The sequence below is a fragment of the Epargyreus clarus genome, unplaced genomic scaffold (genome assembly GCF_041222505.1).
Source record: "Epargyreus clarus isolate Ecla_fem2 unplaced genomic scaffold, WU_Ecla_fem_2.2 ptg000003l, whole genome shotgun sequence".
Taxonomy (NCBI): Eukaryota; Metazoa; Arthropoda; class Insecta; order Lepidoptera; family Hesperiidae; genus Epargyreus; species Epargyreus clarus.
This window is the reverse complement of record NW_027332211.1, coordinates 9,302,306-9,328,827: the sequence shown is the minus strand read 5'-3', so window position 1 is coordinate 9,328,827 and position 26,522 is coordinate 9,302,306. Positions and strand designations below refer to the sequence as shown.

General features: G+C 36.0%; 1 protein-coding gene across 4 annotated transcripts in view; it reads left to right on the top strand.

Annotated features, from left to right (window-relative positions):
* grh (grainy head) overlaps nt 1-26,522 on the top strand; it is a 106,629-nt gene that overhangs the window by 46,552 nt on the left and 33,555 nt on the right. For 3 of the 4 annotated variants that reach the window (XM_073087486.1, XM_073087477.1, XM_073087502.1), the window contains 3 exons: nt 12,006-12,209; nt 21,943-22,105; nt 22,480-22,896. In XM_073087486.1, coding sequence (XP_072943587.1) covers nt 12,006-12,209; nt 21,943-22,105; nt 22,480-22,896 — 784 coding nt within the window. The remainder of the gene's footprint in view (nt 1-12,005; nt 12,210-21,942; nt 22,106-22,479; nt 22,897-26,522) is intronic. The other variant, XM_073087494.1, reaches the window with a different exon arrangement.

The following is a 26,522-nucleotide window of genomic DNA, read 5'->3' as shown; positions in this document are numbered from 1 at the left end:
AAAAATGCGAAGGCTCGCGGGAGCGGCCATTACGGTCCTTAAAATAACATCGTACGTTTAAGTTAATGACAGACACACCGACAAAATGCACTTATAATTGCTTGTACAAAGAATTTTGGCGAAAAATCGTTACCTACATGGTTTCGTGGTCATGCTATCCCACGGGATGCGATATGAATGAATATATATGAAGGATGGGAAGGTGCATAAAAATTAAAATGTGTTTGTAAACGTCAAATATTTAAATGTAATTTATAACACTATTTAATATGAAGCAATTATGAAATTTTACCCAAATCGATAGTATTGTTTTTGAGAAACATAGCTATAAATATCTGGTTCAAAGTTAATAGATTCATATATAAGTGTAAGTTAGTTTAACACTTATTTTAATGCAAGAAGTAATAACAGCTCCATTTGAGTGCATGAACTGAGAAATATATAAATTCTTGCTACTAGTAAGTGGGTAGTAGGCCATAATCGACGTCGAACATTTGCATAATTGTACGCACCAAGTGTGCTAATCTACATAAAATTGCAACTTTTTCAAAAGTTCTCTATATGTAAATTCCGTTTAATGTGATCTTAATCAAATTCAGTACTGTTTCTTCAATTGTTTTGTATTTGTGTTCGCTTTAACAAATCTACATTATTCTTATAACTTTTTAAATATAATATTATAATAACCGACTAATGTACATGGTACGGTAGAGCATGGTATTTTACTAACTTACGATATAATGTAGTACAAGTACGAGTCCTCATACATACTCGTATGTGTAAAGTATTTTTGTATCACAGGGTAAGCAGTTAAATGGTGTACAATATTGGATATGGGTATCTAACCCAATTTAAGATTGGAATTTAACCCCACGTATATTAAATTACGTATATTAAATTACCTTAATATTATAATTTCTATGATTAATGCATGAACTCGTGTTATTGAAACTACTTATGCTGTGAAGGTAATTAAATAAAATGAACTATCTTAATTTGATTACGCGTGACCGCTTTCTCAATACCCACGCCGAAGTCTCGGATAAAGGTTACAGGGTGTAATCATTGTGATACATATTATAATGTTATTCAAGCGTTGGGTAGGTGTTTTAATTTAAATACCTATCGTCTACACCGTTATTGGCGCAAAGATAAACCCGGCGCTGAATGAATATTTATAATGGATAGAATTGAGATGTAAATAAATGTATAGATCCATTAACGAGCGTTCGCTCTATATTATATCCAAGTTTATAACATGCAAACGTAATTCCCTTCGTATTTTGATTAGACTAAGTAAGTGTCGGTTAATTAACTACGTGAATAAGACCGCAAAATTGTCTTAGATACGCGGTTAGATAGTGGAAGATTTTCAGCATAAATAACTTAAAACAATTATACTTGTATATGTATTTACGAGTGCATATATTTTAAATTCAAAATTATAATAATTTGACTCGCCCATGATTGCTACGTAGTGAGATAATTCTGGTAATTGAGGATCGTTTTAATTTTCTAAGCTTGAGCGCTCTTAAGTCGAAAGTTAATTCAAACATGTTCGATGTTAGACGTCATTTCTTAATGAATGTGAGCGGATGATGAAAAAATCTGTAATAGAAAACAATTTTATCACAGAGACATTTCCGTTTGATTCGATTCGATCGAGATAATTTTTAATATCGACCAGTGCCAGCTAATCTAATTAGATTCCAACTAGTAGAACTTGAACATAAAAACAGTAACGAAGTCTGCACAGACGTGCCGACCTGGCGACAATTATGTCTCACTATCAGATTGCTACCCTACTTCTGCATTTATTACTCGATCAGGGGAATAATAATTGATTTGACCGTGATGCCTACGACATTGTAATATGGTAGTAAGTGGCGTGAATTCATTAATCTAGTTAGTATATTTCTGTACAGTATTATTTTTAGCAGGACAATATTTTTATTTGTTTTTGAAATTACGGTGTCATCGTTTCATTAGCCGTCACCTATTTAGTCAATTTATATCAGTTCTGTAAAGTTAACTTTTAAATATGTAGTTTCTAGATTTTAAGCGCTATACTATGAATAAATCATAGAACATCTTTATAATTAATCGAGTGAATCGGTTTTAAAATAATATTTAAATATCCTTCTGTTCTTATTATAATATAAGATAGTTAATCTTATAACAATGACGATCCGATTAGAATTACTCAATTTAAAATGGTAAACTAGTTTTTTTTTAATCTACAATCTTTTTACAAAATGCTCCGTCTGTCAGGTAGAGCTTTTATGTATCGTTACTATACTAATTATAATAATTTTTTTATCAAGTTCATTTATCATTTTTCATATTCTAAATGTACCAATACATCTTCAGGATACATGCAATGCATATAGACATTGCACGGAAATAAAATTTAAAGTTTTCTCAAGCCTATCCATTAAAAATAAAGTAACAAATAAAAATGCTTAAATTAACTGGATGTTTCTGCAATTATTGTATAAATGGCTTTATGGGCATATAAAGCTTCGCTAACATAGTGTTGTCAACAAATTACGAATTCCGAACGACTTGTACCTAATTACGTATATCAATTATACATGGCTTGATAGCCCATCAACCGGAAATCGTTAAAATATCTATGATCGTAAGCGCAAAATATTTCTAATCAGAAATATTTAGATATCGTGAATGACGAAATACATATAAGTTTACTCATAAGGGTCAACGGTAAACAAGTAAACAAACACGTTTTTGACGTCGTCGAAGCTTTCCAAATAAAATTGTGTAAATTAAATTAACTGTTTTATGTACCTATTCATATTATTTGAAGGACCTAAAATTACATTTCTCAATAGTTTCCTTAGAAGGATTGCTTTGTGACATTTTATTTTATTTTATGAATAATAATTCTGAAATCTTTCTAATTCTAATTCTTTGTGATATACATTTACTTTACGGTTTAATGTCGTCAAGAAATATTTATTTGCAATAAGAAATTTAAAGGCAATATATTATTTCTAGGAACTGGAGTAGTATTAAGAAATAATGAAATAAATTTAATCTGTTATAGGTTAATTGCTCACTTATTAGCCCGTTACATTAAATATATCTTTAATTTATGCTAATGAAAGCTCCGTTAGCTGAGCTGTTTGAGCTTGTGAATTAAGTGGGATTTATACAGGACCTGGATTACCTACGTTGCAGATAGTAACAGGTTTGGCTATCTAATCTTATCATAGCCTGCAGTCGGGCTTGAGATATAAATACCCCAGCTATGAATACTTCACTGCAAAACCTAGTTGCCGTGAATGAGATGTGAGCACACATACCAACCACCGTATCACTCCAGTCAGTTGGATTGCTGTCCAGTTCTTTCAGATAGCGGCCGTCGTTCTAGTAAGATTTTAACGGACGTGTACTATCGTCGCGGAAGGTGGTTGTCATTCAAAGTGGATAAGTTGACGTCGGCAATATATTATACATACATATAGTATGTGGCATGTTTTGTGCCCAAGGGCGAGCTTGGGCATCGTCGGGCGGGTAACGGTGTAGTGCGCGGGCTGCGAGGCTGATTTATCGTGGACATCCACCGAACCTATCCGATTTGCATTTAGATAGCGTGGCTGCGGTGGCGAGCCACTGCCGAGGCGTCCGCGCCACGCCGCATCACTCTATCACACGTAAATTGGCTATAAAATTATCCTCAAGGAAAAAATCTAAATCGCCGCCCGCACCCATTATTATTAAATTGTCTAATAAGAGATTTAATCCTTGCACCATCAACGTTTTCCAATAACGTAACGTTCACAACAAAAAATCTTTAATTATAGAGATTACTAGTGATAAACCTGGACAGGAATAAAACTGAAGAATTACCGAGAGCATTTTTAAATGTTAATTTAAATACTGGATATTATTATATATACATACCCAGTCTTAATTTACCTATTAGCATAAATTTTTGGATTAATTTTTTTCATCATCATTAATATTTTATTTTAGAAAACGAATTCGAGTAACAATTTTCTGCAAATAACATACCTACACGTCAATCGGCTGATAATAATATATACCGCAGATTATTGTCATGATTTGCTTTGTAATAAATCTTGTCAAAATCCAATTTATAAGAGTAATTCGTGTAGGGCGGTTACGTAGTTGTAACGGACGGTTGACGGTGGCGGTGGCTGCGCTATTCAGGCTGCTCGTAAATTATCGACCTCCGCAATTAGCAGGCGCCGATTTGGCGCATTATATGTTTCCTATGAACAGTGCTAGAAGCCACTTTAAAGTATTATTTTGCACTGTATTTCGAGCTGCTGCTCTTAATACCTGCTAATTTTAATAATCAACCTTGTTGCTCTACAAAGTAGAGGTCGCCTAGAATTTTAATAAATTCGTTGTAAATAAAGCAGGTGCATGTGCGTAAATGGATGACATTTTTTTTATTAGATATGACGGATGATAAATGGCGATGTGATGTGATGATGTTCATAAGGTGATCTGATAATAGAGCTGCAAGATTGTCATACGAACTCTACACTGAAAATAACTACAATATAGAGTTCTTTCGTTACTTATTCTAATCGCTCTGTCTGATTTGAGTCTGATTTTTGAGCTGGAAATTATAGTTAATGTTAAGGTTTCAAAATAACCAGAGGAACATTAATGTAAGTAATGTATCGATCGACAGTTTCTATTAGAAATAGTCATAGCGAAGGTTATTTTTATTTGCAATTAGCGCGTTCATTTGCATCCGTCTGGAAATAAAATTATATCCAGCAATTTTATTTATATTACAGGACCGAAGTAGGTATGAGATAAAACGAAACATCTTTTATAAAATGTTACCAGTATTAAGTTACTAATTTGCAAGTTAAATGTTTACATGCAAATTTTATCCCAAGATAGGCATATTTATTAGTTATAAGCAGTTAGTAACAGATGGTGTCGATGTGTGTTTCTAAATAACCTACTAAATGGATATCGTAGGCAAACCAAGCTTTTATACTCGATGGTTGCAAATTTTCTTGCCCAGACTGTTTATTCTTGGCTTTCAAACAGATATTATCCTATGCTACAGGCATAAAAGGAAGAAGCATACGCCCCTAATTGCGAGATATCCGTCAGTATCTCCTACAATATGTAAATAGGCGTCGGAGGTAATTAAATCTTATCTCGCGCCTTGCCATCGCAGCCCCGCCATCGCTACATCGCCGATTGCTTCGTAAAATGATTGACACGCTATTTTAATAGCCAACCGATAATGAAAACATCCCCACGCGATTAATTCATACTTTATTTATTGTTGACAATTACTATTTGCGCAGGATAATTGATCGCGTTCTCACAATCGTCAACTTGCTGATGAGTTGTTCGCAATTTTTGTACCATTAAAACATCGCGTAGTTGTAAGGCGCCGCCGCCTGCAACTTACTTGTTTGCAAATAAAATTCTTTACACTCGTCTTCGTCGATTTGCGTCGTGTAGACTACGATAAATTATCTTAATGCGACAAATATTTATAATTTATTGAAGCTTCATGGGTGTATTTATGGAGGCATCTCTTAATTGTTTTGCACACTTTTTAAAGTCGTCGTTAGAACGGTTTGCTGGCAAATGGTGTTGTTTATATAACGGTAAACACATTCCGTAGGAAAGATTTTGATTGCGTTTTGCTTATACAAGAAAGTGGTAAACATTTTAGTGTCGTTCACCGAATACTCGTAAATCTTTTGTTAGCTAAATTACTGCGCCGCGTCAACGAGTTAGACAGTTTATCTCCAAGTGCTCAGTTAAACAATGCAGTATCACAGCTGAGTGCACTAAATCAACTTTATTCATTTCCGTGGGTTGTGTCGCAGATCTTTCGGGCATACCTAATAGCTTCGCGTTTTAATTATAGTTGCAGCATAGAATAATCGGTCATAAATCACGTTATATAGATACCTGCCAGGCGCAACCTGTTTCAATTCGCACGGCACAATGCTCGGCGCGACCGCGCTCCGCATTGTGCGCCGGCGCAGGCGACATGCCTTTTAATTTATACCTTCATGCTCATTTACTGACAGCAGCCGAATCCACCGAAAACTGTAACGTATCAAAGTTTTTACTATCATCGCGCTAAAGAATTGCAAATTCATTTTAAGTGGCATTTATGAATTCTATTTTATTTATTACAAAATTTATAGACAGTATTTTCATTGTGTTACATGTTTTAGTTCCCTCGTAGCTTTACACACAATCGGTATAAGCGTTTTGAAGGTAGCATCTGCGCATAATAATCATACAATATACTCGTAAACTACTACATACCTTAAAGTAGGTAATTGTGTATCAAATTATAGAAGATATAAAAACCTTTAATATAATTACTGTTTTTGATGTTACAATAACAAGTTATGTGGGAGTTAAAAATGTAATTATATAAATCCTAGTTTTACAACTTACTATGTATCATTAAGTATCACTAATTTACTAGTAAGAACCTTACTAGTAAATTGGTTTGATCGTTTAATTAATTGATAAAATGTTGACGCGTGGAATTGTGGGATATAAATATTATTTCATGGGAACACAACAAAACAAACTATTATTTCACGCCCTCTAAAGTGTAGACCACACACGAGCTTTCAAATTAGAAAAGTCAGACGAAACGGAAACGATGCATTTATTAAGTTTTAGTAGATACGTGTATAGCGAGCACCGCGGGCGTCCCTTCTTTCTAAGCTCGTAATTCTTTTAATAAGACACTTTACGCGAGCTTAACTAGAGCTTAAAGCACAGCATTGATCATAATAATATATTTCATTTTGATTTGTGAAATCGAAATACTTGAGAGTATTGTATTGCATGCATTTTGTAACAAAAAGAAATAGATGATAGGTTGTTACTATAATTGATCGCGTTACTCTGATTGTTACTCAATCTGTAACATTTTATCATTTAATTTAATTTTTTGAATTCTGGTTTTTTTAAAATACTTTACTACTTAAAAAGTACTTTACTACTTTAAAATTCACCAATACAAAAAAATTCAAAATATAAATTTACAGAATTTTATTAAACTTGCATAATTTAACAAATTACGAACGCACTTCGTTAATTATAAGGAATTAATAAACGGAACGCAAATAAATGACTTGGGTAAAAATTCCAAAGATTCTAAATTTTTAATCTTAACAGGGCAAGCCCATGAAAGGTTTTACAAAGCAACATTTATTTCATTTATAGTAAATGTACAGTTAATAGAGTCGATGTTTTTGTTTTGTACTATAAACGGTGCTTAAAGAAATAGTAATAAACGGCGGGCAGTTTTTATCGTCCTTATTCGTTGGGAGTAATTACCGGTACAATGAACGCAATGGATCGCTGTATCCACTGTATAAATATGATATAAATGCTGTCAAATATTTCATCAATTTTCAAACTTACAAGGTATATTTTTTTGGAATGGTTAAGGTGCCTTTTATATTTAAACACATTGTTTATAAACGTAATTAGTCTTCGTCAGAATTAATGATTTAGATTATAAACTCATTGTGCTTTAATATCGTGGTTGCGATCGAGAACAGATATCAGAATTCAACTTTTAGATTTTTATCCGACCAACTGCACGGTGCAGAAGCTGTGCGGTCTCTCACTTTAAAATCTGATTATAACTAACCTAAAGGTAATATTATCTCCAGTACGTTTAGAATGTGTATGAAATGAATACCATTATCAAATATTTTTTTGAATATTTCACGGAGATGCTATTCAAAATCGTGAATGTGGGCCGTAGACATGAGTTTAGTTGGGAGACAACCAACAGCCAGCGTCACGATGTCGAGCACAATACAAAGAATGCTTCGTGCAATTCGGACCACACGATTCAAGGAACAATCATTGATTTCGTGTCATGCTAAGAGTCCTGTCATTCAACGGTCAACGGTTTTATAAGAAAAGGAATGAAGAGGGATGTGAAGAGCCTTTTATAAAATTTAAGTTCATGTCAAATGTCACTTTTAGAAATGTGGTTAGATTTGATTAAATTTAACAATACTTACCAATTGAATATTAACATCAACGATTTTTAATAAAGTCATACATATACTTGTGACTTAAAATTCATGCCATTAAGTTAAGCAATATCGTAGTTAATTCTGAAAAATGGATTTATCAAATTTTTGAAGAAGCTAACCAATATAGTAGTGATCAATTGAAACTTTACTCGTAGAATAATTTACTGTCATAAAATTTTGAGATCACTTGAGCGCTACTAGTTACGCAGACAGGAGACATGACTTATTTAGTGCCCATGTTGCGTTTCCATCTTTAATCTGCGTGGGCGCATATTTCCAAGAAAACATTTCTTGCAGAGCGTATATAATGCTGCTAAGAAAACAGAAGTAATAATGTTAGCCATACTTATACGGCGAAGAACTCCGTAAATGAATCATCGCATATGCGTTCCTCGTCAGGGCGCAAAAAGAGGTTTGTCGAAAATGCTTCTCGTTCGGTTCGTTCTGTGCTGGTTGCTCGGTGCACGCGGACTGTACTCATCCCTTATTTATTTATACTGGTATGAAGAATTTATCTTTTTTGTGGAGCCATAACAGCGTGCGTCCAGCGCGGCCACAATCCGAGACAGCGAATTCTTTAATTGACGAAATGCAGCAACGCCGCATTCCCTTTCAGATCGTTAGGTTTAATGCCAGAATGTAAAATAGATTAATAATGGCACATTGTCACTATCACTAAATATGGATATTACTGACTTCGTTCCTTTATTCGTATTTAATATTTATCAATCATTTTTTACCTTTCGTGGTGTGTGTTTATTTTTATTATGATGCGACAAAAGAGATGTCTACTTCATTTCTTGTACATTAAATAAACCAACACATACATATCTACGCTTTTATCTTTTTTAATCGGTAACGTTCTATATTAAATTGCAAATGTATCCAATAAATTAAATTGCAAATGTAGTTCGAAATAACTGATGTAATCATTTTACTTTGTTTATTTCTTAAATATTCCTTATATGTACATAGGTTTTAACTTTTTAAATCAACATAAAAATATATATAGCGACCAGTTAAGTTCATATAAACATTTTTAAGATACAGTTAGTTGCTCTAAGAGTATGTCCAGTTTAATGAGTCATTAGCGGGATCGATGCTAGTTTCTCTTATCACCGATGATAAAACATGCGTAGATTTGAGCCGCTCCCTTATACTTTCCCCGCCAGCCACCGCACCTGTCGGGTGAGAGAGGTGAAGCCGTGGAGCCAGTTTCCACGCTAGACTTAGTGCAAAGCGATTTTAACTTGAAACCAATAATCACCACTCTACACACATGCTTCTTGTAAAATAAGTAAATGGATTTCTAATAAAAATTGTCTTCGTCCGAACACAATACTATATCTTGAATTGAATTAGCGGACGATACCTTAAGAAGTATTAATTTGTTTTAAGGCTGTTTTATTTTAATTAAGGCGTATAATGAAGCAATGAAGTGGAGTGGCAACGACCGAAGAGGATAAGCACGCCAGGCGGGCGCACGCAACCCTACGAGACATGCGTGCCGCTCCGTTACGACACCTACACCAAATTTTTCCACATGCCCGAACAGCCGAGATAAGCGGCGAACGACGCCAACGTGTTATTTATTAACGAACCGAATGATCGATAGTTGGACGCGACACCGGACGTGGACGTGGACGAGCGCCTTTCGAAACTCGCCGCCGCCGACACTTTTCTGTACACTCGCCGCGACCTCAGATAAATCTCCATCTGAACAGTCACTCAGCTTCAATCGAACTCAAAATTCTTATTTTTCTCATTGCGCACTGTCTGGAACGTTTCGATTCCGCGAATCAATTTCAATTTTTAAGCAGTCCGGATATGCCATTCAAATTGATAATATTCATCAGATCGATACTGACATTGATGTATTTTCATGTAATATAGAGATTTGAATTTGACCTATAGATTGTGTATAGCCATATGGTATATGCTCTACGACATGTTACTTAATGCAACACCGTAGTCGTGAAACGTATCAAGGGCAAAGTTGCTGACATCTGACAAACGGTTGTGGATGAATGGCCGAATCGAATGCTTTATTTGTGTAACAGAGACTCCTTCAACCCTTTGCTCGAGCCATCCGTTCCGCTCTAGCATACGTCACGTCTTCGTGACAGCTGTGCGCAATACTTTCTAATCGCTCTATTCAATAGTCAACGCCAAACAAACAGACGCGAAGTAGGTATCTTGCGAAACTTGTATGCCACGAACAATTGACAATAAAGAAAGAGTAATCAATTAATTATATTTATAGTCTCGACAATGCGATATAAACGATTGCCAAAAAAGATACAACGTGAAAGCTCGTACGAACGTGGCGAATTGCGAGTAAGTTGCCGTTGCTCCGTAGTAAACCTAAGCTCGTGTGTTTACATGTCGAAGCGAACGTGATAGGAAACGGTCGGAAATTCGAGGTTCAGCTGAGCAGGGCAGGTTAGACCAGTCCCGATGGCCTCGCAAGGACCCCAGCAAACCTGTTAGATTCGTTGCACGATTTTTACGTGCGCACCTACCGGAATCTCATTCACGTGGTGCAACCGCGCCGCCCGCCCCCCTGCGCAACCGCCTGCCAGTTAACTCGTCAAATGACTCACGCTTCGGCTGGTTAAATGCCAGAAGCTGGCTTTTCCAGTTTTCTGAACCAATTCGCATATTCTATTCTCGTTTGACACTAACACGACATTCCCAAACAGCCTATGTTAATTTGTTGATCGTGTGGAGATTCGAGGTGTAGTGTAACCTGTTACGTATTTTTATTTGCAGCAGATTTTTATGAATGTATCGTCAAAAAACCTGTAATATGTTGTCAAAGTTGGCTTTCTGGAATAATCAAGGAATTGGTTTAATTACTAATATTGAGATATTATTCATAATGTATCTAAAATACAAGAACTAACAAGTAAAGTAAGAAATGTGAAGATCTGAAAATTAATTCCTAAAACTTGAGAAAGCAATGCGTACGCTGCGTTAAACGTACGACTTAGGTCGTTGATTGTAAGCCTATTTCGCGTGCATGTAGGTTATTGGCGCACATCTCCTACAATAACAATAAGTAATGACCTCTCGTGATATCAACAAACACCAGGAACAGGAATCAGGTAGAACTACGATCCGGTCAAACTCGTCCGACGCGTGCTTCCAACATTTTTTATTTATTTGTCTGCATCGTCGGATACCGCTGGGCGTGACGTCAGGCGACCTAAACTGGTTGGCGAGGGAACAGGGATTTGCCTCGTATCCTTCCGGTTCTGCAAGTGGTTTGGACCTGTTCTACATTCAGGTTGCGCGGCACCAAGCGACCCTGTCTCGGTGACGTATGGCCACCCGTCCAATGATCTCTCGACACTGCCAATCGTCCAAATTAGACATAGAACCTTGCGAAAACTGCGATCACCAGGTCCGATTCGCTTCTGATAATAATAAAAATGTACCCGTTCACTTGAACTGGCCACCTGTTTCGCTGACTCACGTCTTGTTGTGCACAACAATTAGCGTACGTATTATATCGTCACGTTATACGCTGATGGTACCATCAAAGGTCAGTATTCGTACCAAAATGGTCACGCCTAATAACTGGTTCGTAAGTTGTAGTCGATCCAGTCATAAAACAACAAGCTTGGAATACCAGTATCTTACGCTATGTTTACTCCATTGATTCGCCAGAGTCAATGAAATTTGATTAAATGTTATGAGCAGAAGATGTTATTGCATGTGGTTGTTGACGCATGCGTTTATGCAATGTTTATGCAACTTACACAACGCATTAAGTGTCGTCAGAGTATTTTACGAAAATAGCAAGTTAATGAATGAACTTTTAAACTTTTCGAGGCTCTACTGACCCGATGATGTCATTCGAAATGAATTGTAGGAGGTTTTGGAGCAGTAAGAGTATTGTTAGATTAACTTATTAATTTTATTTTGTTTGATTGTCCACAGGAGACGCAAGGAGGTGATGGAAGTGAGTGGTGAATCTTGGCGCGCATATTACTCAAGCGGAGCGGAGCACCCGCTGAGTGCGGCCACGTCGGCGGTGCTCGGAGTGGCAGAAGACCAGCAGCCTCAGTCGCTCGTCACCGATTATTACAAATTGCCGCCGTTAGCACAAGACACCCATATCAGTCTCCATAAAGACGTCTGGCAGTAAGTTTTGTACAAACATTTCGTAAGTTCTTGTTGAATTGACTGTTGTACCTATATAGAATTTAACTACGAGATTTCCATTTAAATATTGTAATTTTATTACTCGATATTTCCTTTAAGTTCTAGTTAAGTACTCCAATCTATGAATATACCTACGAAAAAGATCACAAATATTTTATGCTATGCCTTATGATTAACAGTAAGTTATAAATCTTGTTTTATGGCAAATATATTTTGGTTTTTACCGTTGCCTTATTGGTTGCCTCACTAATTTTGAATTAATCAAGGAAGGAGATGTCAAATAGTTGTGAATAATAGATAGACACTACTTTATCCAATGCTGTTAAATATTACCGCTAACGCGAAGTTACAGTGTAATATGCAAATTCATTTATATGTTTGTGTAATAATATTTAAGAAGAAATACAACGTAGTATTAAAAGACTAAGTAATTATAAAACTAGCTCCATTTTAGAATCAAATAAAAACGAAGTAGGTACTTATACTAATCAATACAGATAAGTATAATATTAGAGTGTGATCATTTTGAAATTTTCCGCTGACATAACTGCTATAAAAATAGTTATAGATATGAAATATTGTCTCTTTGTCTGCATCAATATCGTCGGATTCTATGCAAAAAGTGCCGTAAAGAACACACGTAGTAAGATAAAAAGGAAGTAAATTCAAAAACTTTCTTTTTCATAATTAACTAGTGTTATTTCACACGCTCTATATTTCACCACATCTCGATAGCTGTCAAAACTGTAGGTAAATTGAAAAGTCATGCGCGCGAAGTCAGTGGCTTAGCTTTTTCGACGTCAATATCATTGAGTATTTTAGATAAGAAGCCATCAATGTCGAATCACATCAATTCCGGGAAATCAATCGCTAATTCTCACGGCCGTACATCAAATCGAACGTTCGTGTATCGGAGCAATTATTGTGAATATAAACGCCGAAATTTTAGTGCAGTGCATACGGAATGAATTCGCGTAAAATTTATATGTAAACTATGGTAATGTACGTGCAATCTTTTGTGTACGTAGAGTTTTTATGCGCGTTCAGTTACAGGCGGTTGTTGCGACTCTCACGGGCGAGTACACTGAGACAGAGGCCGCGTGGCTTCCGGCCCCAACGAAAGGTGTAAGAATAACAAATAATAAAAATGGTAATGTTCCACTCAATAAATCATAAGCGCTCATTTGAATACCTATAGCGGGATTATCGAAATAAGAGTTCGCAACAGCGAAGAATGTCTTATCCCCTATGCCTTCCAACGTATATCACTTAAGTTTAGCATATCCTTTCGCCGTTTGATAGCCAATTTTTTTGGGATTCTTTTTATCGATACTTCGAATTAAATGTGGGTGCCGTAAGAAATCAATATTTTATACTTACGGATTACATCTACATAATACTTTTGTAATCATAAATTATTTTTAATTACGTAAGAACAAATTGAATTATAAGATTTTTTAAATTTAACTTTCTATGAAAAAGTTAAAGCAAGTATTTCTTATCATTCGATCAATATGCTGCATACATACATACATAACTTAAAGTGGAATAAAATAACAGTTATTTAAAAAATTAAATTGAGTATGTTTGTGCATTCAACGGTGTTCCCATAGAAATGCGACCCCGATCAAATTATGCTCGCTTTTTGAAAGAGGTTGTTAACAGCATCCTTTGAATAGCGACACAAAAATGAGCAAACCCCGTATCTCATTCTTTATGCCGAAAGGACTGCATTAATGTACTTCACACTTAGAACTATCTTATTCATTAATGATTGTTGTCGTAAATATAAGCAATGCATTTTTAAACGAAATTAGATAAATATTGTTATTTACGATGTGGGCTAATTACTTATGTTAGTTGTAATTACTAGATTCTAGGTTGATACTAATTATGAGTGGGCATCTTACACCACACACCGCCTGGGCTCAGCGTGCGGTATGATACCACACACTTTTCTTGTCTTCATCTTTGTGTACTGAATGTAGATCTCGCCGACGGGGACCGTTTGTTTCGGCATGTCATCCTCGTCACCGTTTACGGGAGTGCATAAATACAAATAATGACAATAGACGGATGTGGCTGGAAGCGGCTCACATTGACAAGGACGCCCAGGACTTGTCTCGGCTCATTGTCGGCACGCGTCCCACGCGCCCGGTTCGACGTGCGCTGCTATTTCTCATTCATACATTCAAAATTATAACGAATGCTCCAACTCGCCCGCACCCATCCGCGCTCGCTGTGCCGCATGCGTTTGTATGCTAATACGTATATAGTTCAGTGCCAGATCGTCAATTTCGGTGCTGTATTTGTTGTTTAAATCGCTCGTAATATTTGAATTGAATACTCTATAGATATAGAAATTAACTACTTCAATCTATGTTATGTTCCTTCTAGATTCGTAGGCGTCTGTTTCGTAAACGCATTGCGTCGTGCGCGGGCGCAGCTAGGTTGTTAAGAGCAGGACCTCGGATAATATTAGAACTATTAAGAGAAAACGCCGGCTATAACCATTAATAGTTGTCGGTGGCTCTCGAATACTAACGTTGGATTAGCATAGAAACACGCGATGGGATGGCTCCGGGAGGGCTTGACCCTGTCACTGTAAGCTCTTGCAGCTAACGGGAAATCAATTTCTCCACATCTTTACAAAACATTCTTCGCTTTAAGGACAATATGTTTTATTGGGTGTATTAGTAAAATAGAAGATTTACTATTGTAAATCAAGATTTTTTGCTGCAGGTATCGTTAATATTTGTACCTATTTCAATACTTTCCTTTTGGTCTCAAGAATTGAAATCCTTATTTTATATCAATTTTGTAATTGGATCATTATAAATAATTGCAAATTTCATCTTTCACCTTTAAGTAATTTTGAAGTCGTTAAAAAATGTGTGAGGAAGAATCAGAAACAGACAGACAAAAAATTAAAGAGCAAAAACAATATCGGTACGAGTATATATAATTAAAAATTTGTAAATTTGAATTAGTAACTATTAAATATAAGATTGATCTATATGATAGTTATAAAAAAGTAGTTATATGTTCGGGGAATGAATAATGAACATACAATTTAGCAAGTATCCAAGTTGCGAAGTCGCGGTCGCTTCACAAAAACTCGGGAGCTGGAACCGTGTGACCCATTAAAGTCTGAAACCGGTTCCTTCTTGAAGACACGGCTGTATTGTTAATGTCATAGCAGTTAATGCCATTCAATTCCCTTGGAAACACCCGACCCTCTTATAAAGATAATGCGTAAAAAAGGTAGTTACATCGTTACGGCCCCGACTGCGGCGGTCACCGCGTAGCAAAATATGAAATCGAGGCTTGACCATTCTTCTTGACCATCCTTTATCGCACATACCCTATTCAAACTACGGGTTGGGAAATCCAATTCTACCGTTACAGTTACCTACGCGAATTTGCTGCAGCTGCTGTCTGTTACTTTTATTATTCATTTTTTATTTTGAGCACTTGAATAAGTATAGGTATATATTATATACTACTCGTATTTCATATACCTAGTATTCATGGTCAGGGCTCTCAAATTCAAAATTTATTATTTATTATGAGACGTCGACCATTAACGGCTACGATACGGCGAAATCGGTTTCAATTAAAGACATTGATAATACATTAGTTCCGTGAGAAAAGTAGCAATAAACCTACATTTAGCCGAATGATATATTCAAATAGAATGGAGTTACGTTACTCGCATCCGTTGCAGCGCCTTCTTCTTCTCACTTTATCGCCCAATAGATTTTAATCTATTCGTCAACGATGTATAAACTGTCCTCGCTTTTGATTTTAATCGTGATTGTTCAAGTCAAGTGTAAACGGTTCTCCCGTAGGGTTCCGTGTACATTAAATATTTTATTTATTCTCTAGTTGAGTAGTTGATGTTATGGTTATGATTTTGTTTACCACATGATCTTTGGAAGTGTTAGTGTAGGTGTGGACTAATACAATCTCACCTATCTGGATTTTGATAGGTGACAATCTCACATTAGTCCGAAAACTGGATTTTATTTTCGGACTGAATTGTTGGATAGTGAAATATTAAAAAAAAACTGGGTTTGTGTATCAATGTGTTGCCTATGGTACCTGCAAAATTATCATTTTATTAAGTATACAATTTTAATCCAACGGAAATGTTGTAAAATATATAACAACAAGTGGATACTGGTTGTTGTTCACGCGAATAACCCATAATTTACTCACGTTATGCACTATAATTGAGTATAAAGAGCTTATCGACAATGAACGTGCTAAATAAAATCCATAGTTTATTACTACTGTATTTAATGTAGTAAGTACTTCGTTTTAATTTGCATTTGAAAAACCATCGTATCTTAGATGTTGTCTGGTGCGGATGGTATTTAGTTACTATTCCAAATTTTAAGAAATTCAAGTCATTTGTTATGGGGATCCGTTAAATTATCACAATCTATTATATAATTCATAAGAGATTGGATAAGTGCACAGTAGTGCGGCGCGACGCACATGTGCAGGGGTTACCTGCCCCTAAGCATTGTATTATGGATGTCTCTTCATGTGTGAAAGGGTGTTAAGTAAACATTGCAAATAATTATAAAGGCGACTGCATCTCGCTACGAATTCGATTTTAGCATTAATAGAAAAACTTATATTTGCATGTAAAGTACAGTACACAGTTGCAAAAGAAGGTGTTCATTCTTATCTTTTATTACTGACAGTGTTATGGTAATTTAGTGCAACACGATACCCATATCAGATTATTATCTATCAGATTAGTTTGGGAAAGTTCCCGTCGTAGCAGTACAGTCCATACCTACGCATAAACTTTGCGTGTAAATCTTAACGTCTTTTTAAATATATCACCTATGTTTTTATTCATATATACGATGATACTTCTCTACGTCTTTTTTGTTTTCAAATTTAACTGCACCTACCATTAAATATCTTCGACCGACTTAATTAAAAACGGGATGTCTACAGTTTTAGAACAAGCTAGTAACAGCAGGCAGCAGGTCTTACTTATTTTTCTCTTGACGAGGAAGAAATACTTTCAATGTTTTTACAAAGCATGAATTGCATGATCTCCTAAAGTATATTGATATCTATAGTAGTTGCTTTTGTTTCTCAAGAAATATAATAATAAGAAATAACGAGTGAAAATTATTCTATTTTGGACTTTAAAATTACATCAACCTGGAATTTTCTGTTCAAATGGACTTTGTTGATGGAAATTTGTGACATTAGGATTCATTGTCTAGTCACAGGGCCGAGTCGTTGCTCAGCTGTCAGCACGACGCGCTCACTCTATCCCTTGAGGCGCAAACATTGACGAGTAAACAATGCATTGTACCTCGAATCCATGAATAACGATCCTCCACCGCCGTCGGCGCAACGAACCCCGACTTAATTCGCATGCTTTGAAAAAGTGGCTCGTCGCGTCGTAATGTCATAACATGAAGTTACATCTCCGTTCGGCATTGCTCATAATTACAAATTAGTTACGCCCTCCGCGAGTTAGTCGCGGCATGGAAAATTTGCCGATACCTTCTGAAATATTTTATAAAGTCGAACTTTATCTTATCGTATGTGCGATTTCACACTCGTCGTGTTCCTCTTACAAATCGTATGCATAAATCGTGAGGAATGAGCAAAGCGAGAATTGCAATCGGACACGGCCGGCGGAGCTCGGAGCTCGCGGGAGGTCGCGCGTCCCGGCCAATTCGGACGCATGAAATAGTGCCACGAGAGGTTCTTATCTAAAATAAACATCTGAGCGCCAATGAAACATGTCTTCAATTATCATAAATCGGCGCGCACTGACATAGCCGGACGAAAGCCGCGCCCCGCGCCTCTCACCGAGGTGACTGTGCTTACTCACATGCGAACAAATCTACATGATTTAATGTAACTGTCTCTGCAGTATTTGTAATAATCTTAAATGGACAGCGAAATAATCAACAGACGTTATCTCCCTTCGGACAATTATAAATAAGAATCGCAGGCAGAACTACGCGCCACTAAAGATCCTATGCACATAAACTACATTTGACGATACTTTATTGTTTCTGATTCCATGCTTATAGGTACTTAATTGCAACTTAGATAAATTAATGATTTTTGTCAGCGGGTTGCATAAGAAATATCCACTAATCAATTTCTTTGACAGCGCAAAGTAGAAACAAATATTTAATACTTTAAATCTTTATTATTATTTCCTTAGACATGGAAATGAATGAAAAATAATATAATCAACCTTGATTTTAAGCTTCTTATCACGTCGAAAAATAAAAAACCAGACCAGACATTTAATTAACAGCTATAAATTACAATCAAATCGGGCGTAGCTGGTAGGTATAATATATAGTTTCTATTTTAAATAAATATAGTGTACACGCTGTAGTGTTTGGACTCCTTTCTAACTATATAAACGAACTTTTGCAGTGTAGGTGACTCTCCTTGGCTCAATAACATTTTAGGAGTCCAGTACCCTTAGTATGAGATTTTACGTTTTTACAAAAATGACTGTTCTTGTATTTGTATACGTATTTGCCCATACATTTCCAATCAGCGCCCCCAGCGGACTGTATCAGAACTGATTGGAAATATATGGGAAATACGTAAGCTAATACAAAAACAGTCATTCTTGTAAAAACTCATACTTAGGGTACAGTTATATATCGGGATTGCACGAGTTAGTTAATTCGGTCCGATCTTCATTTAACATTGAACATGACTAGCTTTACGAGGAGAAGCTGTAGCTACCATAGATTAGTAAAGATTACTCACTCCTAACAAGAAAATGTACCCAGTTTTGAGAATTGAAATAGTTGCGTAAAAAAGTTTTGCCACGTCTCCGTGCTAAAATGTCCCTAAAATATTTGAAATTATTACTATAAATTATTTATTTAGTATGTAAATTACGCAGTATTAGTTATTTATTCGTAAATTTTCTCTAAAAATGTTTTTATTTGTCAATAATTCAAAAAAATAACTTACTATAATAAGCCGTTTGTGGCTTCATTCAATTTCAAGGCGGCGAAGTATCTTTACTATTCTATGGTAGCTACAGATACTATTCGTAGAACTTCTAATAGAAACTTATTCCCGCTAAAAGCTCAGATATCATGTAGTTGAGTTCAACGGATACAAAAGTCAGTTTAGGTGTATTTTTATTTCAAGTTAATTAAGGCTAACAAGATAATTAAGGCTTTCGATATTTCTTAGACATTGCGTATACATACAATGACAAAGAGACATTAAGAGATGATCCTCTAATGAATTACTTCATAATCACTTTAAAAATTACTTTGCAAAAAAAAGCATAGCATTAACTCATTAATGGTCAATTATGGGAATAGGTCCCCAATCAGTTCTGAACTTCTGATAGAATCCGTTAGGGGCGCTGATTGGATATATGTAGATATTTGGGAAAATACGTAAAGAAATACCAAAACAGTCATTTTTGTAAAAACGTAAAACTGTTCTGGGATATTACATCTGTTCGCACAGAGACACATTTTTATCGTTCGTGTTTTTGTCTTGTTATTTTCATAAGTGTTTTCGTACCACTGAAAGCTTAGTAGACTTTCTAAATCCCAATTTAATCATGCAATATTGTGTGATGTTCCTGTTGCTAACTGTTATTCACTATTTTTATCCTTATTTTGTTAACGGTTATATATTCAGAACCAAGTATTTTCCAAAGTTGAATTTGTAGTGTCGTTGTATATTTTGTGTTACCTTCATTATTTGAGACCTTTAGCATTTTGGTTTATAGGATACCTAATGGTGATAGATATACCATAGAATGTATTTTTTTTCAAAAATTCTTATTAATATTAATTAGTAGTAGGTAACTGATATTAGGTAAAGTACTTTTTTTTTTATAAAAAGTAGTAAGTTTTTCTTAAAATTAAAAAAATGTATAAAAATAATTCTTAGAGCGTTTAATTTGCAACTTTATGAGATTCTTACATTTTTACAATAATTTTGTTAATTAACTAAGTTTAGTTACAATTAAATGAAACAAAGCAAGATTCATGTGCGTAACCTATTTTGCTAGTAATGGAGTATCATTGATCGACCGTTTACCTAATGATTGTTTCCGCACTATAATATATGTATGTGCAGATTAAGTATTCCAATTAGGTAAGTGGGTACGTATTTCTATTACGTATAATAGTAACACAGAATTAGGTACGTTGATACAAAATCACAGTTGGATTAATCTAATTGTGATTTTGTATTTCATGATCCATTTTTAAACATCAGGTTTACCTACCTACCTTTGCATAGTTATTTGATATAATAATATTTGATTCTGAATATAGGTAATTTTTTGTAAAGTTAAGTGGCAAACAAGCGTGCTGGTGCCAAGTCATCCCTATGAATAGCTTTAACTAGGATCGAGTTCACCACAATACTTGTAGCCCTTAGGACTAAGGCGTAATGACTCGTGTAGGTCTCTTGTCTTCTTTTCTTCGTACTTTCTTTAAAACTTTAGTGAATTTTGTAGTCGGGCGATGCTCTACATAACATTTATTTGAAAAATATCTTTGAAATAAGTGTGTCTACCTCAGATTTGACTAGTTAAGACTCTTTGTCTAAATACGTGTACTTATTTTTCTACTAGTTTCTGGATCTACTTCAGGAGAACGCAATCTTTACTTTTATGCCAAACATTTCTTAACTCTACATATTTGGGAACCAGGCGGATTTCATACTCTTGTACTATTTTTGTAACTTAAGATCTAACTTTCAGTAGATGAAATATGTTTGACCTGCACCCTTACCATGAGTTTTACGTTTTGACAAATATGACTGTTTTGGTATTTGTTTACGTATTTGCCCATACTATTTCCAATCGGCGCCCCTAGCGGATTATGTCAGAACTAGGAGATTGTATGGGCCAATACGTTAACAAATACCAAAACAGTCATATTTGTCAAAACGTAAAAACTCCTGGTAAGGGTACTGATACGTAATTGTTGTTACCTCTGAGGAAAGTTAGAACTTATCAGATATCTGTTGATCTTTTTTATTAGCTATATTGTAGCAATCGATTGCATTGTGGTAAGTAGTCACTGTGGTGGTAATACGTTCAATACGTAAATGACCTCAATTAGGATTGAAGTCTGACGAGAGGGGTCTACAGGTGTATACCTACTCCAGAGGTCTATATTGGAACTACTCGTTTTTCTGAGTAGGTTTCTAATTTTTCCTTACTACCCCCTCATACCAGTACAGATTAGCAATAAACACTATTGTTTATAACAGGGTTGAGTAAGTATACCTGTACCTACTATATGATATTTAGGTATGAAATTAAATTAAGCTCGAATTTACAAAGAAATGTAGGTCATATTATAGGTATTAAAACATATATATTATTGATAATTGCGTCATATTAACAACTACTACTTACACTGATTTAATATTTATAATTAAAATTGACGCATGCTATTTTTTTGTTAAGTTATATTTTACTAATGAAACGTTTTTTCCTCCTTTTGAAATTGTTTCAAATAGACGTGTAATAAAAACAAAAAACATTTTTATAAATTGGATTTCATAAATTTAAGGCATAACATGAAAATTTTAGAATATTAAGATGAAGTATGATAGTGTGACAAGTTTGCGCGCGCACTACGAGGTCGATCGTAGAAATAGCGGCGCGCGCGCATTGTCGCCAATCACGCCTGTCTCCCCTCCGCAGGGCCGGCGGATCACTGAAGGCGGCCAATGGCGCGCACGGGGCGGAGCTGGGCGAGCTGTCGGGCCTGCTCCACGCGGGACTCGTGAAGCGCGAGCCCGAGGATCTCAGCCGCAAGGTGGTCGACGAGCCAGAGCCGCACGCGCTCAAGCCGCCGCGACACAAGGTGCGTCACACGTCCGTACGCCGTCGTCGCGCGCGCACGCACTCACACACTTCCCTTACCGGTTACTCATGTATTATTTATCGCGGTTAGCGTACGATGTGCCCAGCACCTCGCTCGAGTCGCACTAGCCGCGCCCGCCCGCGCCCCCGTCAGGCCGGCCATCGCTGCCCGCCCAGTGCATGGCGACATAGGTGAACCTCGAGGACCTTCGAACTATTCCGGGATTTTTATAATACTTCTGTGAGCGTGTTGAGATCGAACGATCCTAGTGTACGTGGCTGTGAACTGTGCTTCGACGCGGCATGTACGCGTCGACGTTAAGGAGCGGACAATTGTCGTGGGAGAACGCGTGTAACAGGCGCGTGTGTCCGCAGGTGGCGGTCGGCGAGCCCGGCGAAGCGGCATCGCCGTCCCCGGTGCCGTCGCGGGCCTCCTCTGCCGGCTCTCTCCTGCCGGACGCCGCAATGTATGCTGCGCAGATGTTCGCGCCGCCCGGCACGCCGAGTCCTACCCCTTACGGCGAACAGTACCCGCGCCAATCCACGACCTTCGCCGGCGAGCCTTACTATAGAGAGTATTTTGTCGGCGAAGGTTACCAGCAAAGGGCGGCTCCTCCCTATGGCGACACAGAGTCGGCTTCGGCGTCCGCCTTCGGCGACCGATATGCTGCTCCTCGCTATCACAGCAAGAGTGTTATTGCGGCCGCTGGCCTCACGGTGGACCTGCCGTCACCGGACAGCGGCATCGGAGCAGATGCTGTCACTCCCCGTGATCACACCGCCGTTCAGCAGGTCGGTGCCACAACGGACGAAGGCGCGGGCGGGCGGGCCACTCACACACTGACACAAACAAACCTTATCACCTAACTCACAATTGACATGCTTCAGTGCGGACATAATCACTACAGTTATCCTCATATTGTATTTACATTTATTATACACGTATTGTTGGGCACGGCTTGAATATTTAATATCCGACTCGATACTACCGCTGAGATATTTAATGAAAATTATGCTTACAATAGCACTTTCATACTTAATTATTATCAGTTAATGCCCTGCAATATTACATAAGCCCACCCGCGCTCTTTGTCTATTTAGTGTTATATTATATTAATGTGTCATATTCTAATGAAGGTACCTACTTACCTAATACGGTGAAGATTTAAGCATAATAATTGGCTTGAACATTTAAGTTATGTTTTTTAAATAGCAGGTGGCTGAATTGTATTTATTATAACGTAAAGTTGATGATACTTATCTATTGTTATCTAAATGAAATTAAATGCAAACAGCATGAGATAATAATGTAATTATTTACGAATCTCACGCAAACAAAGCAAGTTCAAGGACAAGCCGAAACATGAGGAACAATTAACTCTGTAAAAACATAATAACATTAAAATATAAAATAGTGTAGGTATGCTAAACAACGCGGAAGCGACGTAAAATACAGGATTTTTAATAATTTTAATAATGTCAGCGTTACATTTAGTTCGCGTACAGTATATTAAGGTATGAAGTAGGTAGTAGGATAGGTATTTAAGGTATATAACCACTTTTCTACATTTTTTACAAATCATCTATATTTTTAATACCTGGGTACTTAAGTGACAAGTTCGCAAAATACAAAATGGGCGTTGAATAGTATGTGGTCTAATTTTGGTGACGTTTTTAAAATCTTTTATAGTCATTCATCTTAATAATTTATTTTTATACATATTTAAATGATGCAAAAATTGATCTGAAGATATAAACAATTTAGGATTTATAGTTGCGACGTAAGATCTAGAAAAATCACTGGAGACTAATTTATCAGTAAATTTAAAAATTCAATTACATTCTACATTTTGCATACACATATGCCTTAAAAGAAATATTCTTATTTAGGTATGTATCTTACCATACGTTGACTCTTATAAGGGCAGTCTTGTTAGAACTACCATTATGCAAATTAAAAAATGTGAACTCGTTTGTAATAATTAGGAAAACAAACATTCTTCATTATACATTTTAATTTTAAAATAACTAATATACATCATAATGAAAAATGATAAGCTTGTCATCATGTCATCGTTTATTCGTTGGCCGCTCATAATGAGTTCTACGGGATTGGTATTAAGGTTTATATTCCAATTTGCGTAACCACGGTCATTGGTCACTCTACATCTTCTTAGGTTTAGGTATGATTATTTGGTCACGGTTGTTAATTAGCAAATAAACAAAGAATAATTCAAAAAATAACAATTTAATCGAATCTAATACCTTTATTCAATTTTAGCACCATTTAAAAAAGTAACTGAAAAATTTACCTCTGAAAACTTCACATCAGCAATTTGAAGATACACATAGCGCAACATAAGACTGTAAACGACGTTATTCGCTTCGTATCGTGACATTCGAGCTTGATTGATAAATAACAGTTTTTTACCAGCGCAAATCGACTCCACGTCGGTGTATGTAGAGACTAGAGTCGTAAAGCCATAAAAGTCTAGATCACATAATCGGACCTAACTTAAGTATATCAAGCGTTGGTTTGGCTAATCTCTAACTGTAAGAGAACTTTAATCATTGTAACATTCAAAGATGATAAGATACACGACCTTGAAGAATGAACCAAAAATTCCAATAAGAATCAAAATAAGATACGTGATTTCCGTATTTTGTTACTGCAAAAACTGGATTGGCAACGTATGCCCTTTAGATTTTTGTAGCCATGAAATGAATACCTACTGTGTATAAAGCATAAAGTCCATCAGGTGGCCACTGTCACCCACAGACTGTCACCGAACCTAAATACTACAGAAGCTCTATCTGAGGTATATTATGGATCTTTGCTGTTCTTTACAATTAATTATATGGCAATACTCCCCCTTCAAATGTAAACACAGCAGCTTTAAATTATTGTTTTGAAGTGTATGTACGAAAAGTTGTTATATAAATAAGCCCATAATATATTTTATATAACACGAATATATTGTTTCAGTAATAATATGTAGCTGGAATTTTGGTGGACGCACAGCCATGGGTATCTACGTTATGATAGCATCTAGTGTTAATTAATTAACATGTATAAACAACGAGAAAGTTAATTATAAAAGATAAGAAAGTGTTCTAAATTTTATAGAGTACATGCACTAAGAAAGAATAAGTCATTAATAATTATTTAATCCACGTATATAGCGCAGGCCGCAGCGTTACTTTAATTTGTAGAGTTAAATAAGAAAATTTAACTCACACGAAGTGATCATAGATAGTTTTGTGGAGTAGCAATGCATTTGTAAGCAATTTTAGGAAGGAATGTTACTTTAGGTTTGATAACATGTGCCAAGGGTTGCAGTGGTTCTTAAAATTCATATAGATAAAATGTATTTCTGCTTGCTAAAATCAATATTTAATAGGTATCCAAATTTTGTGATCATGTATCCAATAGAAAAACAATTAGGTACAGCAACTAACTAAGAGTATTGTATTGTTATGAGTGCTAAAATGTAGAGTCAGATGCCATACTAATTTTATAGCATGCCAGTAGCACGAACGATGTTTGCATAGATGTCGAACAAACAGCTTGCATTGACTTTCAATTTATGACTTTATATATTACAAAAACAAATTGACATGACTATGCGTATAATCAAGTTAAGCTTTTACAACTAAGTGCTTTTGAAGGACTCATAGTTCCTAGGTGTGTCGCTCACGAACTATGCTGTAGGTACTGGAATAATCTAGATCGGACATTAGCTACTATTGTATTCAGTAATAAAACGATGGCAAGTGGGCACTTTGAATCTTAAACTAACGTTTTGTTACGCGCTTGTTTATAGTCGTAATTATTAAAACAAGTCGTTTGCCTAGTGCTCGAAATTCGAACATAACAATATTTCTTATTTTCTTATGATACTAAAGCTTTGTAATAGCTACCAGACAAGAATATCCAAATAAACAAAGACAAAGAAAGACAAGAATTGTCTTAGTATAATTATTTATACATACAATATTTGTGTGTTTTAAAATTTAGCGCTTAGTACTCAATGATAAATGGTCCCTGTACTTGGTATTAGTTTATGTTGACATCCATACGTAATAATGTCAAACGAAAAGAGTTATGCAGTCCGCCTGATGGTATGTGGCTGCTGCCACCCATGGACATCTGTATTCAACCACAGATAGCATTGGATTCTTATCAGAGGTCGGCCGTAGATGTGCCGCTAATCCTGAGAACTGAGTTGAAATAGATCGAAAAGGATGTCTCCCTTACCACAGTCATCAAACCAGAACACAGCGCTTAACACTGCTTTTATTAGACACTAGCTGACCCGGCAAACATTGTACCGCCTCAAAATCTATTTATCAAATATATTTCATATAAAATATAGCCTATGTTACTCGTGGATAATGCAGCTTTCGAATGGTGAAAG